This window comes from Terrapene carolina, unplaced genomic scaffold (assembly GCF_002925995.2).
Source record: "Terrapene carolina triunguis isolate 2854851 unplaced genomic scaffold, T_m_triunguis-2.0 Scaffold97, whole genome shotgun sequence".
NCBI classification, from domain to species: domain Eukaryota; kingdom Metazoa; phylum Chordata; order Testudines; family Emydidae; genus Terrapene; species Terrapene triunguis.
In genome coordinates, this window is record NW_020664448.1 from 4,844,647 (window position 1) to 4,857,478 (window position 12,832).

Sequence of the window (12,832 nt, forward strand, 5' to 3'; positions counted from 1 at the left end):
TCCTTGTAATGCTTTCCACACTTGGGAAGTTCTGTATTCTGTTACATGTATTAATTCACAGCCACTTCCACCACTATCTCCTGAATTTCTCCTAATAGTACAGTTCAGAATTGTATTTAGGAACATGTTAGAGAAGAAGGAATACAAGATGGACATACTTTAGCGATTATTAGACAGTGAAATAAAATTCCCTTTCTCTCCACTATAACAAATTCAAAGTTTATTCCCAGCATATTACCAGTTTGGTTATTACCACAAGTTTATTTTACTGCTTTTGAAACGAGATGTAATTAAGCATTTTTATGAACCAGAGCAACCGAGGAAAAGAATCTAGCATTTGTTCTTACCTTTTCCTTTCCTCTTCCTCAGGTACCAGCATCTACTGTGGACTATCTCAAGAAAAATGGGATTGATGTGCTAGTCCTGCAAACAGAGAAGGCTGTGAAGGAGTACAATGCACTGGCTGCTCAAGGTGTCAAAGTGGGAGGCGTCTTCCATTCAACATGCTAATGAATTAAACAATACAGTCCTCTTTCCCCCTTAGCCAAAAAGTCTTGTGCCTTTTGACTGAATAAATTATAGTAGTCAGTATTGGGGCTTTATAGTTCATATTTCCCACTGTACCAAAGCCTGGATGTGAGATGAAGACCTAAAACAGAGAGGAGAAATACAGCAGTATGGAATTTAAATGAATCTAATTACTCACAAATGTTCTTCCACAGTGCTGGATATGGTAGACTATTTAATCATGGTTCCCTACACTTGTGATTTTGACCTAATCCTCTAGATCTGAAGGCGTAATTCATCTTCTGACCATTAATATTTGGCCTAGCTGCTGAAGTAAAATATTCACTTTTAAAACCTGTTAGGAAATGATCTGAGACGTCACTTCTTTTCAGATTTGCAATACCTATTGGATGATCACATTTGGTCACTACCATCATGTGTATGAAATGGTGTATAAAAATGGTGAAAATCTCTGCCTCCCATTGCCAGTCCCTTGAGCTGTCCAAACTCTTAGCAGTGCATGCAGAGTGAAATGATGGTGGATTTGCTTCTTTGGGATGAATACTCTTTTCATAACTTATGATTTGTAAACTTTACATTACATGAAAACAAGTCACTGGAGCTAAAGAAAAGAGAGCCTTAGTAGTGAGAAAGTGAGCCCTCTATAGCAATATGTAGTAGTACACCTCAATAAGGGGGAAAAAAAATCGAACATATGGTATAAGCAGTGGCTTTATAGTTAATGAAAGTGAAAGCTAGTGTGCAGCATATTAGACTGGCCGATCCTTGCTAACTAGCTGGGGAATGGCGGTTGGAATTTTTAGATTAGGTGCTAACGATCAGCTGAACATTAAACACACGTGTAGATTTTTAATAAAAGCTGTAGATTTTAAACCTAATTTAATGGTGCCTGTCTTTTTGACTTTTATCTTGTGCTGGACTTATTGTAGCATATGCCCAATTATAAATTATCTGTAAGTAAGATAGGTTTCGTTCCACAGGGACTGCTAGCTGTTACTTAAATCTGCATCTTGTATGTATTACAGTAGGGCACAGAGGCCATCAGAAGGGTCCTACTGTGGTAAGTGCTGTACAGTCATGTTGAAACAACTCTGCCTGATTCCTGTTATTGGGTTCCTATAAACGTTCCTTTAACGTTTGCTTTTCTCCATTTTGTATTAAATTAAATGTAAATGATTTCATAGAGCAAATAAGAGGAAGAACTAGTGTTTGTAAAACACAAACTTCATCTCTCTTAATTGCAATAATATCCTTCAACACTAGGGCTATGTTGAGGCAGTAGCTCATCTAAAACAGCAGGAGCTTCTTTCTGGGTGTCTTTGCATTCATTGACATGGCAGCCGGTATAATGAGTAGGTGGGTTATTCTCAAATGCTATAATATAATTCTGAATAGTTGGTGTGGTGAGCAATAAAAGAAAGCACTGACCCAGAGGCTTTAGCTCTGACAGAAGTCAATGGAACAAGTTCTTCTCTCCAAAGACACTACACATTATGAAAAACTGTTAATGCAAGGCTGTACTTTAGTGCTTGGACCAGGATATGGCCCCTACCCAAATCCAGCCATCATGATGTGCAATCTCCTGAGCTGCCAAAGCTTCAGAAAGCCTCAAGTAGTAGTTACTTGGCAGAAGCCCCACCACCAAACAATCTGAGCTACTTCTGGTGGTGCCCATAATGTGCACAGAAGTGATGCATATGAGCAACTCAGTTCCTACACTGATTTTCTTTCAATCTTCCCATTCACATAGCAAATGACATTTAAGCCAGTTTCAGGCTGGAGCCATATTTGTAGAACTGAGGCTAGATGAGAGCCAGCCCGGTTTATTTAAGGGGCTAACACATTACTGGCTCCTCAAGCTGCTTCAGTGTGCTCCATTCCCATCATGGTATTTGGGGCAGTTAGCTCCTTTTACTTTTGCCTGATTGACTTTTATCAGATGCCTTCCCTGTACTGTACCTTCATGCTGCAGCCATCTTCAGTTTCTTCTCGGAGTAACTTCCATCCCTTTGAAGCTGGTGGTGAGGAAAGGGGGGTAGATTTCCTATATACAGTTAGACTGCATCCCCTGCCATTATGACCAAATTCCTGTATTAGCATAAGTCATCCAGACTAATAGAGCTTTTCTATCCCTATCTTCAAGGATCCCAGTTGTGATGTGAATCAGCATGGGTGGCTGTTCCCTTCAGCCCCACAAAAAGTAATTCTGTGGAATGCTAGTCACTAATGAGGCCAGAGCTTTCGTAGCCTCATAGGTAAGGTTAAGATTTTGTCAGTTATTTTTAGGAAATGTCACAGACAGGTGGTGGGCAATAAACAAAAATTCACAGGAGCGCTGGCCTGCCAGTAACTTTTACTAAATATAACAGGGGGAAGAGAAGGCTGGGGGTGGGAGTGGGAGGGAGAGAATGACACCTAGATCCCCATTGGAGGGGCTGACAGCCACAGCCCCTCCGCCACAGGGGGGCACAGCCCTGGCTCCAGACCCTGCCGAAGCCACGGGTACACAGCTCCAGCTTGGGACACAGCAGGGGGCACACAGCCCCAGCTGAAGCCATGGGGAGAAGGGGGGCACACAGCTCCAGCCCTGGTTCCAGCCAAAGCCACGGGTGAGGTGGGACACAGCCCTGGCTCGAGCCACTAACACCTGAAGCCAAAGGCACAGGTCTCGTAAAGTCACGGAATCTGTGACTTCCCTGCCATCCCTTACACATAGGCCAGCCAATACCTGGCTGAATTGTCATTGGATCAGGCCCCCTTGAGTTTGTCTATGCTGCAGCTGGCAGTGAGCCTCCCAGCCCCAGTAAACAGACTGGAACTAGCTAGGCTTGAGCTAACGTGCTAACAATAGCCGGGTGGATATTGAGAGGTAGGCTCTGAAACCCTCCAATCCCCTGGATGGCCAACCTGAGCTGCCACCCGAGCCACAATGTCTACAGTGCTATTTTTAGCACATGAGCGTGAGCACAGCTAACACAAGTCTCTCTCTACCCAGCCCGGGAGGATTGCTTGCACCTGCAGTGTAGACAGACATATCCATTGTGTCAACTAACCAGCACACTACGAATGCAAGAACTGCCACAGTGGGTCAGGCCAATGGTTTAGCAGTCCCCCCGGTATCCAGTCTCAGACAGCGGCCAATACCAGAGCTTCAGGGGGAGTGTAGAGAACAGGGCAATTTTGGAGCTTTTGATGAAGCATTAATTAGGCCACGCTTCCTTAAACATCCCACATGGGCAGATTTGATAAATTGCGATTTCTGTCCAAAAAAACAGGCTAGATTTCAAAAGCTAAACACCTCAAATACCATATTACAGGTATGAACTCTCAGGGCAGGGCTCTCAACCACAGACACGGCTTCTCCTCTCCCTCCCACCTCCCCTCTCCACCACAGCTAGCAAGAGAGTCTGCCTCACAGCAGGCTGTGAACACCCACCCCAGAAAATTCTTTAGCACAGAGCTGCTTCTGGGCTCAGTGCCAGCAAGACTCCATCCCAGTTCCTACTGCCACTGAGCAGCTCAGCCTACACATTACTTATCTTTGTGAGGCAAGGTGCAGAATCAAGAAGCAGGGAGAGGCGGGACAAGTCACACACACACACACACACACACGTGCGCGCGCACCATATCAGGACCAGTGCTGCATAACCCCTTCTCTGCACCACTGTACCCTGTGAAGGCTCCTCTTAACCAAGAGAAAAAGGAGAGTTTTAACACTAGAATATCTCAGGGCTAGCCAAGCACCTAGGGTTTAATCTCTCCCTACTTTCGAGTTTATTTTCAGGCAAAATGAAATAGAAGATTTGTTAGCTGCCAGCCTCATAGAGCCCCCAGATCCATCTGCCACAAACACAGGAGCGAGTATTTTCTTCAGTATTGACTTGAATTCATCATGGTTTGAGAGCCAGACTTGGGAAGCAGTTACACCAGGACATCCTGGCTCTGGAAAAATACATGGTTGCCAGGATAGTTTTAAGGGTTGCTCAAGATGTTTTAAGGGCTTCTAAAATATTCCTCTCTGTGGGGTCTTTGGGGAAGAAACCACCCCTCCCCAACAGATTGGTGCGTCTTACAAGGAATGCCATTGCTGCGTCAAACCTGGGAAGGATCAGAAGGGACTACCAGGAACCCTGTAGAATCTCACAGCTTGTCAGTTCATCTTTTTCCCTTTGTCAGCTGCTTCACACTCCTCCATAGTGACCTCTATGAAGGGGAATAGCCTGTTTTAGTTTTCAAGAGGAGGTTATCTGCCCTTGGCTTTAGGCCACGCAGCCTCTCTCTGGATGGCTCTCCATGGTGGCCACTACATTCGTCTACACTGCTTCAAACATCCAGGAAAACCTTCTCCTGCTTGTCTGGCTCAGTGTTACTGTGATCTGAAACCAAGTGCCCCTTCTTCAAGGAAGGAGCTAGAGCTCACTGAAGATGAGGATCAGAGCTGCACGCATGTGCATGGCCTTTTTGGTTCTCTTTTCCCTCTTATGGGAAGGCTGCTCATCCCCAGAAGAGATCCATCCCTTTTCTTAGCTTGCACCAGGGTGGAGGTCCCCAAGCTGAAAGGTCCACAAATAAGGTCGGAGAGCTGAAGGACTGAAAGCACGTCTGCCATGACGCCAGAAGTGGTATGGCCAAGTCCCAATGCTTCATGGAAAAGTCTGAACTGTCTCCAGCATATCCCAGGATGAGAGCCTACATGCCTCAGAGCTGAGGAGAAAAAGGATTCAGAAAAAATTTACCCTGAATAGTATCAAATACAAAAAAGACGGAGTCAATATCCTAAAAGAAATAGTTTGATATGTTAAGTAAGTTAGCAGGAGTTATAAGAACCCCCATAAAATGAAAGACATAATAGGAGGACCTGGACAGATCAGAAATCTGTGCAGAAAAGTGTAAGATAACATCTGGGTGAAAATAATCCTCAGGACAGGCTAACTAGGAGGGAAAAGACTAGAAAAGCAACAGCACCCAAAAGAAAACAAGGTCTGATAGCAAACTATAAAATAAGTGTGCAGTGCAAACAATAAGGCAGTAAGAGAGCCAAAGTAAAAGTCACAGTTTGGAGCCACAGCAATTGACTTCAAGATTTGTAAAGAGTGAACTATGTATAACCATCAGTAGCTGAGCCAAACAATGACAAAGGGGATTAGTCGTCATCTGTTTGAATGGTAGAAGACACCCAAGAGAGAGAATTCCTTAGGATTTTGCAATGAGGTGGAACTAGGAGTAATGAAATGAAAGAAAAATAGAAGATGAGCATCAGGAAGACTTTAAGGACTAAGTGGATGTGGAATCTCACAAGGACAGTGGAAGCCCCATTGCTTGAATCATTTAGAACCAGAGAACATACAGTGAGAAGCAAGGGAACAAATTATTGGGTCTTCATTCTCCCTCTGAAGTTTTATGATTCTCCTTATCTGTAGTTTTGCCAATGTCTTTCAGGGCCAGATTTTCAAAGATATTTAGGTGCTTAAAGATGCATATTAGATGCGTTTTGTATTTCCCACTAGGCACCTATCTGCATTCCTAGGTGCTTAAATACCTTTGAAAATCTGGCCCTTGTTCCTTACCAAGATGGGGAAAGGACACTTTGGTCTCATATTTTACATGCCATGTAGCTGACTGTTAACACTAGCCCAACGTAAGAATAAGGGATTCTCCATCATGTCATTATCTTCCTTGAGTTAAACAGAACATTTTCATTACAATGCTTAGCGATAAGGAAAGGATATCCAGCTCTCCATTTACAATAGGACATTTCCAGAAAGGAGAATCTGATTAATCAATGGTCCTAAACCAGTTGGCTATCCATAGCTCAGAGCTTCTTAGCCCCAGAACAGCAAAAGTAACTTTTTTCCCCCTTTCCAAATACAGTGCTCATGCGCGGCATCTCACTAACAACAATGGAACATGATGGTTTATATGAAAAACGGGCAGCAGCTGTCAAAGCTTCCTTCTACTGCCCAACAACAGGCTTCACCCTGACATGGCAGGACAGCTTTTAGGGTTGATCGGGTAGTTGACTCTCCATGGCTCATTCGGTCCTTGGATTCTCATGTCCGACTGCTAGCGAGGGTATCAGTTGTGGTGGCTTTTATAATATGGACATAAATTGAATCCAAATTTTTTATTGGGAGGACAAACTATACAAATATTGCCAAAGTGTAAAACAAGGGTCAGAACATCTGTCAGGAGGTAGCTCAATACATCAAGAATTTGCCCAGGATACAGCTTCATAATGAGAGATGTACATCAAACCCTGTCCGCTGGGAACTGAACTTAGACCGCCACACAGCAGTTAGCTGGTAACTCTGTTGCAGGCTGTTTTCAAACCAGGGCCCTAAAGGTGAAATATAAAAACAATTTGTAAGAGCAATAATGTTACGAAGTGAGGTTTCATTCAGGAATACCTAATACAGCTGCGTGGTTGCAAGCATTTGGCTTTGTGCCTCAACTCCTGAAGTGTGCCAATATCTTAATCTAAACAAGTAGTGACCTCTTTTTTCATTAGCACAAACCCCTACAGCAATACATGTTCACTCTTATAATAAATAGAAACCGGCTAGATTGGGGTTTTCAGTTTTATTGTAGAAAAGCACACTTAAAGGGGGTTTTATGCAAAATTATTTATGCTAATTTGTATGCAAGTGAAAAAGCATTTTTTAGCAATTCAGTTAACTTGCTACAAATACACATTTTTACAAATAATTTACGAACACAGGCAACATTTGGTTAAGTGCTTCCGGTAAAGCCTATCTGCCATAGCTGGAAATCACAAGAGGCACAGCCCTGTGTTACAGAGAGGTACAGAGACACCTTCCCAACAGAAGCATCTCTCAGGCAAGTAGAACACCTCCCAGAGCATGGGCCAGTAGACACGAGCCAAGAACAATCCTCCTGCTCCTTGACTGAAGGGCTGCAAACTGTGCCTGCCCCTTAGGTAAATCTCCATATACCTTTGATCCCACCACTTGTACCTTCTCAAAGGATAGGCACAATGTAGCTCAATATCACTTACTGAGTGTGACCAGCTACTGAAGCAGATCTTAGACTTCCTTTGACTACCAAAACTGATGCAGAGTTGCACAAACTGGAAGGCTAATTATCTAACCATAGCAAAATAAGCTCAGCACAAGATTACAAAAAGAGCCTGCATTATACTGGAACAAAACAGCTATTAACTCTTAAGCCTGTGCCACACATTCTTCATAAGGAGTCACACAAAATGAAGTTGAGAAGAAGAGTTTAAGTTCACTGGGTAAATATATATTGCCTCCCTATCGTTTTAGGGAAAGGAAAGTAAGTCACTGATTTTACACGGAGGTTGCATTGCTATTACTCTATGTTAGGTAACCAACCTAAGTCTTCAAAATAAAGTCTCATTGTTGGTGACAGATTTTGTGTTTTAAAACAGACAACACCCCAAATTTGGCATGGATTAATACCCCATGCAACGCCACTAACTTCAATATGGTGCACAAGGTGTGAGCCACCCCAAGTTATACAACTTTGAGAAGTACCTCCTGCACCGGCATGACAGCTCTTTAGAGAAGGATTTTTACTGGGCATACAAGGACCAATGCACGAATACACATTCTAGACATTCCTAAAACTCTGCCTGATTTATCATAGTCATAAGACACTAATACGCATCTACATCCTTACTATATATTTGCATAATAAATATTGCCAGCTGTACCTACTACTCGCTCAGGAAAAATCTCCCAGGGAAGCCACTGGGTGTTTTGCCTAGGTAGGAATTAAGGACTGCAGAATTTGGCCCAGTGGGAATATTAATGGAGGGAATGCCAATCTTAATTAGGAATGGTCTTGTTTTTGTTGCTTTGATTTAGAAATGTCTGTGTATTGAATATAACTATTTGTGTATTCAATGAAACCATTCACAACCATCTGCAAAAACTGGTACATTTTCTAAAAATCAACCAGCTTTTCGATAGGGGATGGCATTTGTTATTTTGTAGCTGTCTTCTTCTGAGGTATCTTTTTTTTTATTATTATTATTATTATTAACGGTAACACTGTTTTGGTCTGATTCACTATCTTGAACATAGCAATTCGTTTACATATAACCCAACAATCCCACAAATAAAGTCTGTTAGTGATTGACTTCACCGTCTGGCAGGTTTTGGCATTATATACACTTTGACAGGTTTGCTGAATGGTATGGTTCCCTCAATGCCATATTCAGACGGTGGAAGAGCCTCCATGCTGTCAATCCAGGTGGATTTTGAGAGTCTAGTGGACGCTTTGCTCTTACTGGAGTTGTACGCCAGTAGTAACCTCACTTCAATCTGACAGGGCTCTGAAAAGAAAAAAATCCAAACTAACTAACACACAATACACAGTCAGCTGATTGATTGGACAACAAAATACCAAGCAGAAAGTGAATTTTCATATGATTGATCTTGCATTGGTGTCATACATTGGTCACATCCAACCTCTGTGCTGGTGGTCTGGCCACTAGAGCCCCATATTGCCAGTTGCTGAAGCATGTTGCAAATGAAAAGCCAAGTAATATTGAACATTAATATCAAACTCACAGATCTCATCAGGGATAAATGCCTTTTTATATGGCATAGAGCAACAGTTCTCAACCAGGGTTCTGAGTCCCCCTGGAAGGCCGAGAGCAGGTTTCAGGGGGTCCACCAAGTAGGTCCAGTGTTAGACTCACTGGAGCCCAGGGCAGAAAGCTGAAGCCCGCTGTTCAGAGCTGAAGCCCAGGGCCATGAGCCCTGCCACCTGGGGCTGAAGTCGAAGCCTGAGCAACTTAGCTTTGCGGGGCCCACTGTGGCATGGGGCCCCAGGCAACTGCCCTACTTGCTACCCCCTAATGCCAGCCCTGGCTTTTATATGCAGAAAACCAGTTGTGGGGGCACTGGTGGGCCACGGAGTTTTTATAGCATAGGGGAGTGGGGGCTCAGAAAGAAAAAGGTTGAGAAATCATGGCATAGAAGAGTGTAAACATAAATCAGCAGTAAATTTACTATGTAGCGTACACATAATTCCAGAAATTCTCTGTCTTGATCTAGACCAGTGAATTACCAGGATCATTTTAACACGACTGCTTGCATTTAAATTAGAATAGTAGAATCATAGAACCATAGGGTGAGAAAGGACTGCAAGGATCATCTAGTTTAATCCCCTGCCAAGATGCAGGATTTGTTGTGTCTAAACCATGCAAGACAGATGGCTCTCCAGACTCCTTTTGAAAACCTCTAGTGAAGGAGCTTCCACAACTTCCCTAGACGTCTGTTCCACTGTTCTTACAGTTAGGAAGTTTTTCCTGAGATTTAATCTTCCCAGGTACTGGGGTCAGGCTGACTGGTCTATAGTTCCCGGCTCCTCTTTTCCCCCCTTTTACAGGCACTACATTAGCCCTTCTCTGGTCTTCCAGGATCTCACTACGTTCTGAGGTCTTGGGCGAATGCTCTGTGCTGAGAGAGGTGACCCCAGTTTAGTTTCTGGTGTCTCATTCTAAAGGCTATAAGGTCCGTGAAGGTGTTGTGTCAAACAGCAGCCCCTCTGGTTAATTAACAAATAGTATCAGTCAGCCAGAGGAGTGCAAGTACCTGCAGGGTCAAGAGGGGACTAAGGAGATTCCTCAAGGATGTGGAAGCTCAGTGGGAGGAGGCAATGGCAGAATCCACAGAAGCCCTCCAAAAAGGTTCTCTCATGTGTGTGAGATGCACCCTATGTACCAAACCGCTGAGGTACAAAAAGATACATTCCTGTTTATAAAGATACAGCAACATTTAAGCATATAAACTCAATCCGATTATTCCTTACCTGTCCAGGCAGTATGAGAAAGGTAAACCTGAGTTATCAATCTGTGCCTTCCAGGACCAGGATTTCGAAAGTCAGCTGGTTTAGGGTGGATTAACTGTGCCTGTCCATCTGGATATAATACCTATGGAAAAAGAGGCAAAACAATCCAACATTTACTGTACTTAGAATTTACACATTATGGGGGTACTTTTTTGCTACCATTAGGAAGGCAGGAATGCATAGCGTACCTTGTTGATAAGATTCCATATCCTCTAGTTTTACTGGCTATACACCAGCCATTCAGGACCATGGTATACAAAAAAATATACTGAAGGTGGCACGCTCCCCTGCACCAAGCACTGGGTAATCGTCCAGTAGTGAACACTTTGTAGGGCTATATAATCTACTTAGTACCATTCCACATGCATCCTCTTGGCGACATTTAAAAAAATAATTCACTTCCTGCAGTTTAGTTACTTATCTCAAAGGAGAGCAATGGGCTTATATCTTTATATATCCTTGAGAAAAGCCTCTTCTGCTTCCATAATTTTATTCATCCCACTAGGGTGTACAGATTTTTCTATTGGCATTTATTAATTGTTTCTGCTAATGTTCACAATGTGCTAGGTGCTTTTTGAATACAAAAGGCGGCACCATCTGAAGAGTCTGCAATCCAAAAGTGGCATGACAGTGTTCCTGACAGACCAGTGTTGTGATCCAACATATCATACCTGATGTTCCTAGCTGTTATGTAAGAAGAGATGGGCTCAAACCAAACTCTTACAATCTTTGGGTAAGTAAAGATCTGGACTCCGTGGGTCAGGACAGTCTCTAAACATACTGTTGTGTTTAGCTACACAAAAAAATTCCTCACTGCTGTTAAAGTTCACAATTATTTAGAATTTAGAAATACTAATATTGCTATGGTGCGCATCAGGGGAAAACGCAAACTTCTCCTCAAAGACTTTACTTTCTTGTTTCCCTTTAGGAAGAATCACTCATTACCTGAACTTTAACTGTGCTCTGAGGGTCCTGCACATGTTCCAGAGTTGCATCAACATCCAATGCCACCACGAGTCCTGATGTAAACCTCAAAGGGTTATCAGACTCGCCAGCAGGTTCAATAATAGTTGAAGTAGCTCTGTGGATCTGGGAGGAAGAGGGAAGAGGGTGGGGAGGAGAAAACAAACATCTAAGAAAACACGATGTAAACTTTTAGAAATTCCTGACACTATCTAAAAATTATTCGAGCTCCTTAACTTTTTGAGGACAGTCCTGGAAACACTGTGCAATATCTGAAGAAATATCCCTCATGACTAGCCAGCCAAATAGGCCATAAAAGCCTCCTGCTCCACCAGGACAGAGTTAACCCTGGAACCTGGGGCTGGCTCTTCATTCCTCTATGGATTACTGACCTGCTCTGGAAGAGGAAGGTGAAGGAAGGTGCTCTGTCGTAGCGTTGTTTGCAGGATCTTCACCGCTTCTGAAGGTTTGGAGGTCACGAGTCTGGGCATTAAGTCCAGCAGCTTATCCACAAAACTGTCTTGCATATGGGGCAGTTCAGAAATAAAACATCTGTGCGTGTTAAAAATATATTGAACAAAAGTCAAATGCTTATTACAGTCACTCAATGAGACTCTGCTGCTCAATTAAACCACTTATGGCTTCAGCTTTATCTTATTATCTCTATCGTGACAGTAGGAACATTCTAAAAATATCAGAATAAATGGACAAGTTTCAAGCTCGGTTTCAGCATTAGAAAAAATTGCTATGCTTCTCAGAGAAGCTGCTTGAGCCTGGGCAGAGTGGGATCTAACCTGCCTGTGTGGATCTAATCTAGCTAAGTCATCACGTGACCTAATGCAACAAGATATTCATTTAAACAGTCGCTGGGTAGATACTGCCTAACGTTTCACCCTATCAGTAAATGCTACAAACCTCTTAGGGGAGCTTCTGTGAATGGTCTTTTCTGTCAAGGCAATATGAAATAATGCTAACTACATCAAGGGTGAGCAGTTTGGCTTCCCCTTGGTTGGAGTGGGGTGTAGGAAAGAACATCTGAGTCAAATGAAAAATTGAAGACAATTTTAGTAAAAAACTTAGGATGAGGTCTAATGGCCATTTTGTCTTTTGAGATGGACCAGCCATGAGGGCCTGAATTTCCTCTAGCCTTCAAGCTGCTGTTACAGCTGCTAAAAAAGGCAGTTTTTATAGATCGGTATTATACAGAGCATGTTTCTAGGGGGCTCAAAAGCAGGCTCCATTAACCAAACTAAGACTATATTAAGATTCCAAGAAAAGAATGGGGGAGGACGGGAAGAGACACATAAATATGGTCCTTAAAGAATCTAGTTATTGCAGGGTGGTGGGAAAAAATGGTGCAACTCTAAATAGGAGGATGTGCTGATATTGCTGCTAAATGTATCCTTATAGAGTTAATGGATAGCTCTGAATGCTTTAGGGATAGCAAATAGTGTAGAATAATAGAGAACCTCTTCTATTTTCCTGCGCAGGTCAGTTT

General features: G+C 42.9%; 2 protein-coding genes across 5 annotated transcripts in view; one reads left to right on the forward strand and one right to left on the reverse strand.

Moving 5' to 3' along the window:
• Window positions 1-1,518, forward strand: part of AAMDC (adipogenesis associated Mth938 domain containing) — a 20,375-nt gene extending 18,857 nt beyond the window's left edge. Inside the window, exon 3 of the mRNA XM_024200629.3 lies at window positions 370-1,518. Coding sequence (XP_024056397.3) covers window positions 370-510 — 141 coding nt within the window. The 3' untranslated portion in view covers window positions 511-1,518. The remainder of the gene's footprint in view (window positions 1-369) is intronic.
• Window positions 1,519-6,637: 5,119 nt separating this feature from the next.
• Window positions 6,638-12,832, reverse strand: part of INTS4 (integrator complex subunit 4) — a 54,378-nt gene continuing 48,183 nt past the window's right edge. For 3 of the 4 annotated variants that reach the window (XM_026651672.2, XM_026651671.2, XM_026651674.1), the window contains 5 exons: window positions 11,727-11,886; window positions 11,317-11,460; window positions 10,333-10,453; window positions 8,659-8,848; window positions 6,638-6,865 (listed from right to left, as the gene is read on the reverse strand). In XM_026651672.2, the coding sequence (XP_026507457.1) occupies window positions 6,853-6,865; window positions 8,659-8,848; window positions 10,333-10,453; window positions 11,317-11,460; window positions 11,727-11,886 (628 nt within the window). In that variant the 3' untranslated portion in view covers window positions 6,638-6,852. Of the gene's footprint in view, window positions 8,849-10,332; window positions 10,454-11,316; window positions 11,461-11,726; window positions 11,887-12,832 lie in introns of all 4 variants that reach the window. The other variant, XM_026651673.2, reaches the window with a different exon arrangement.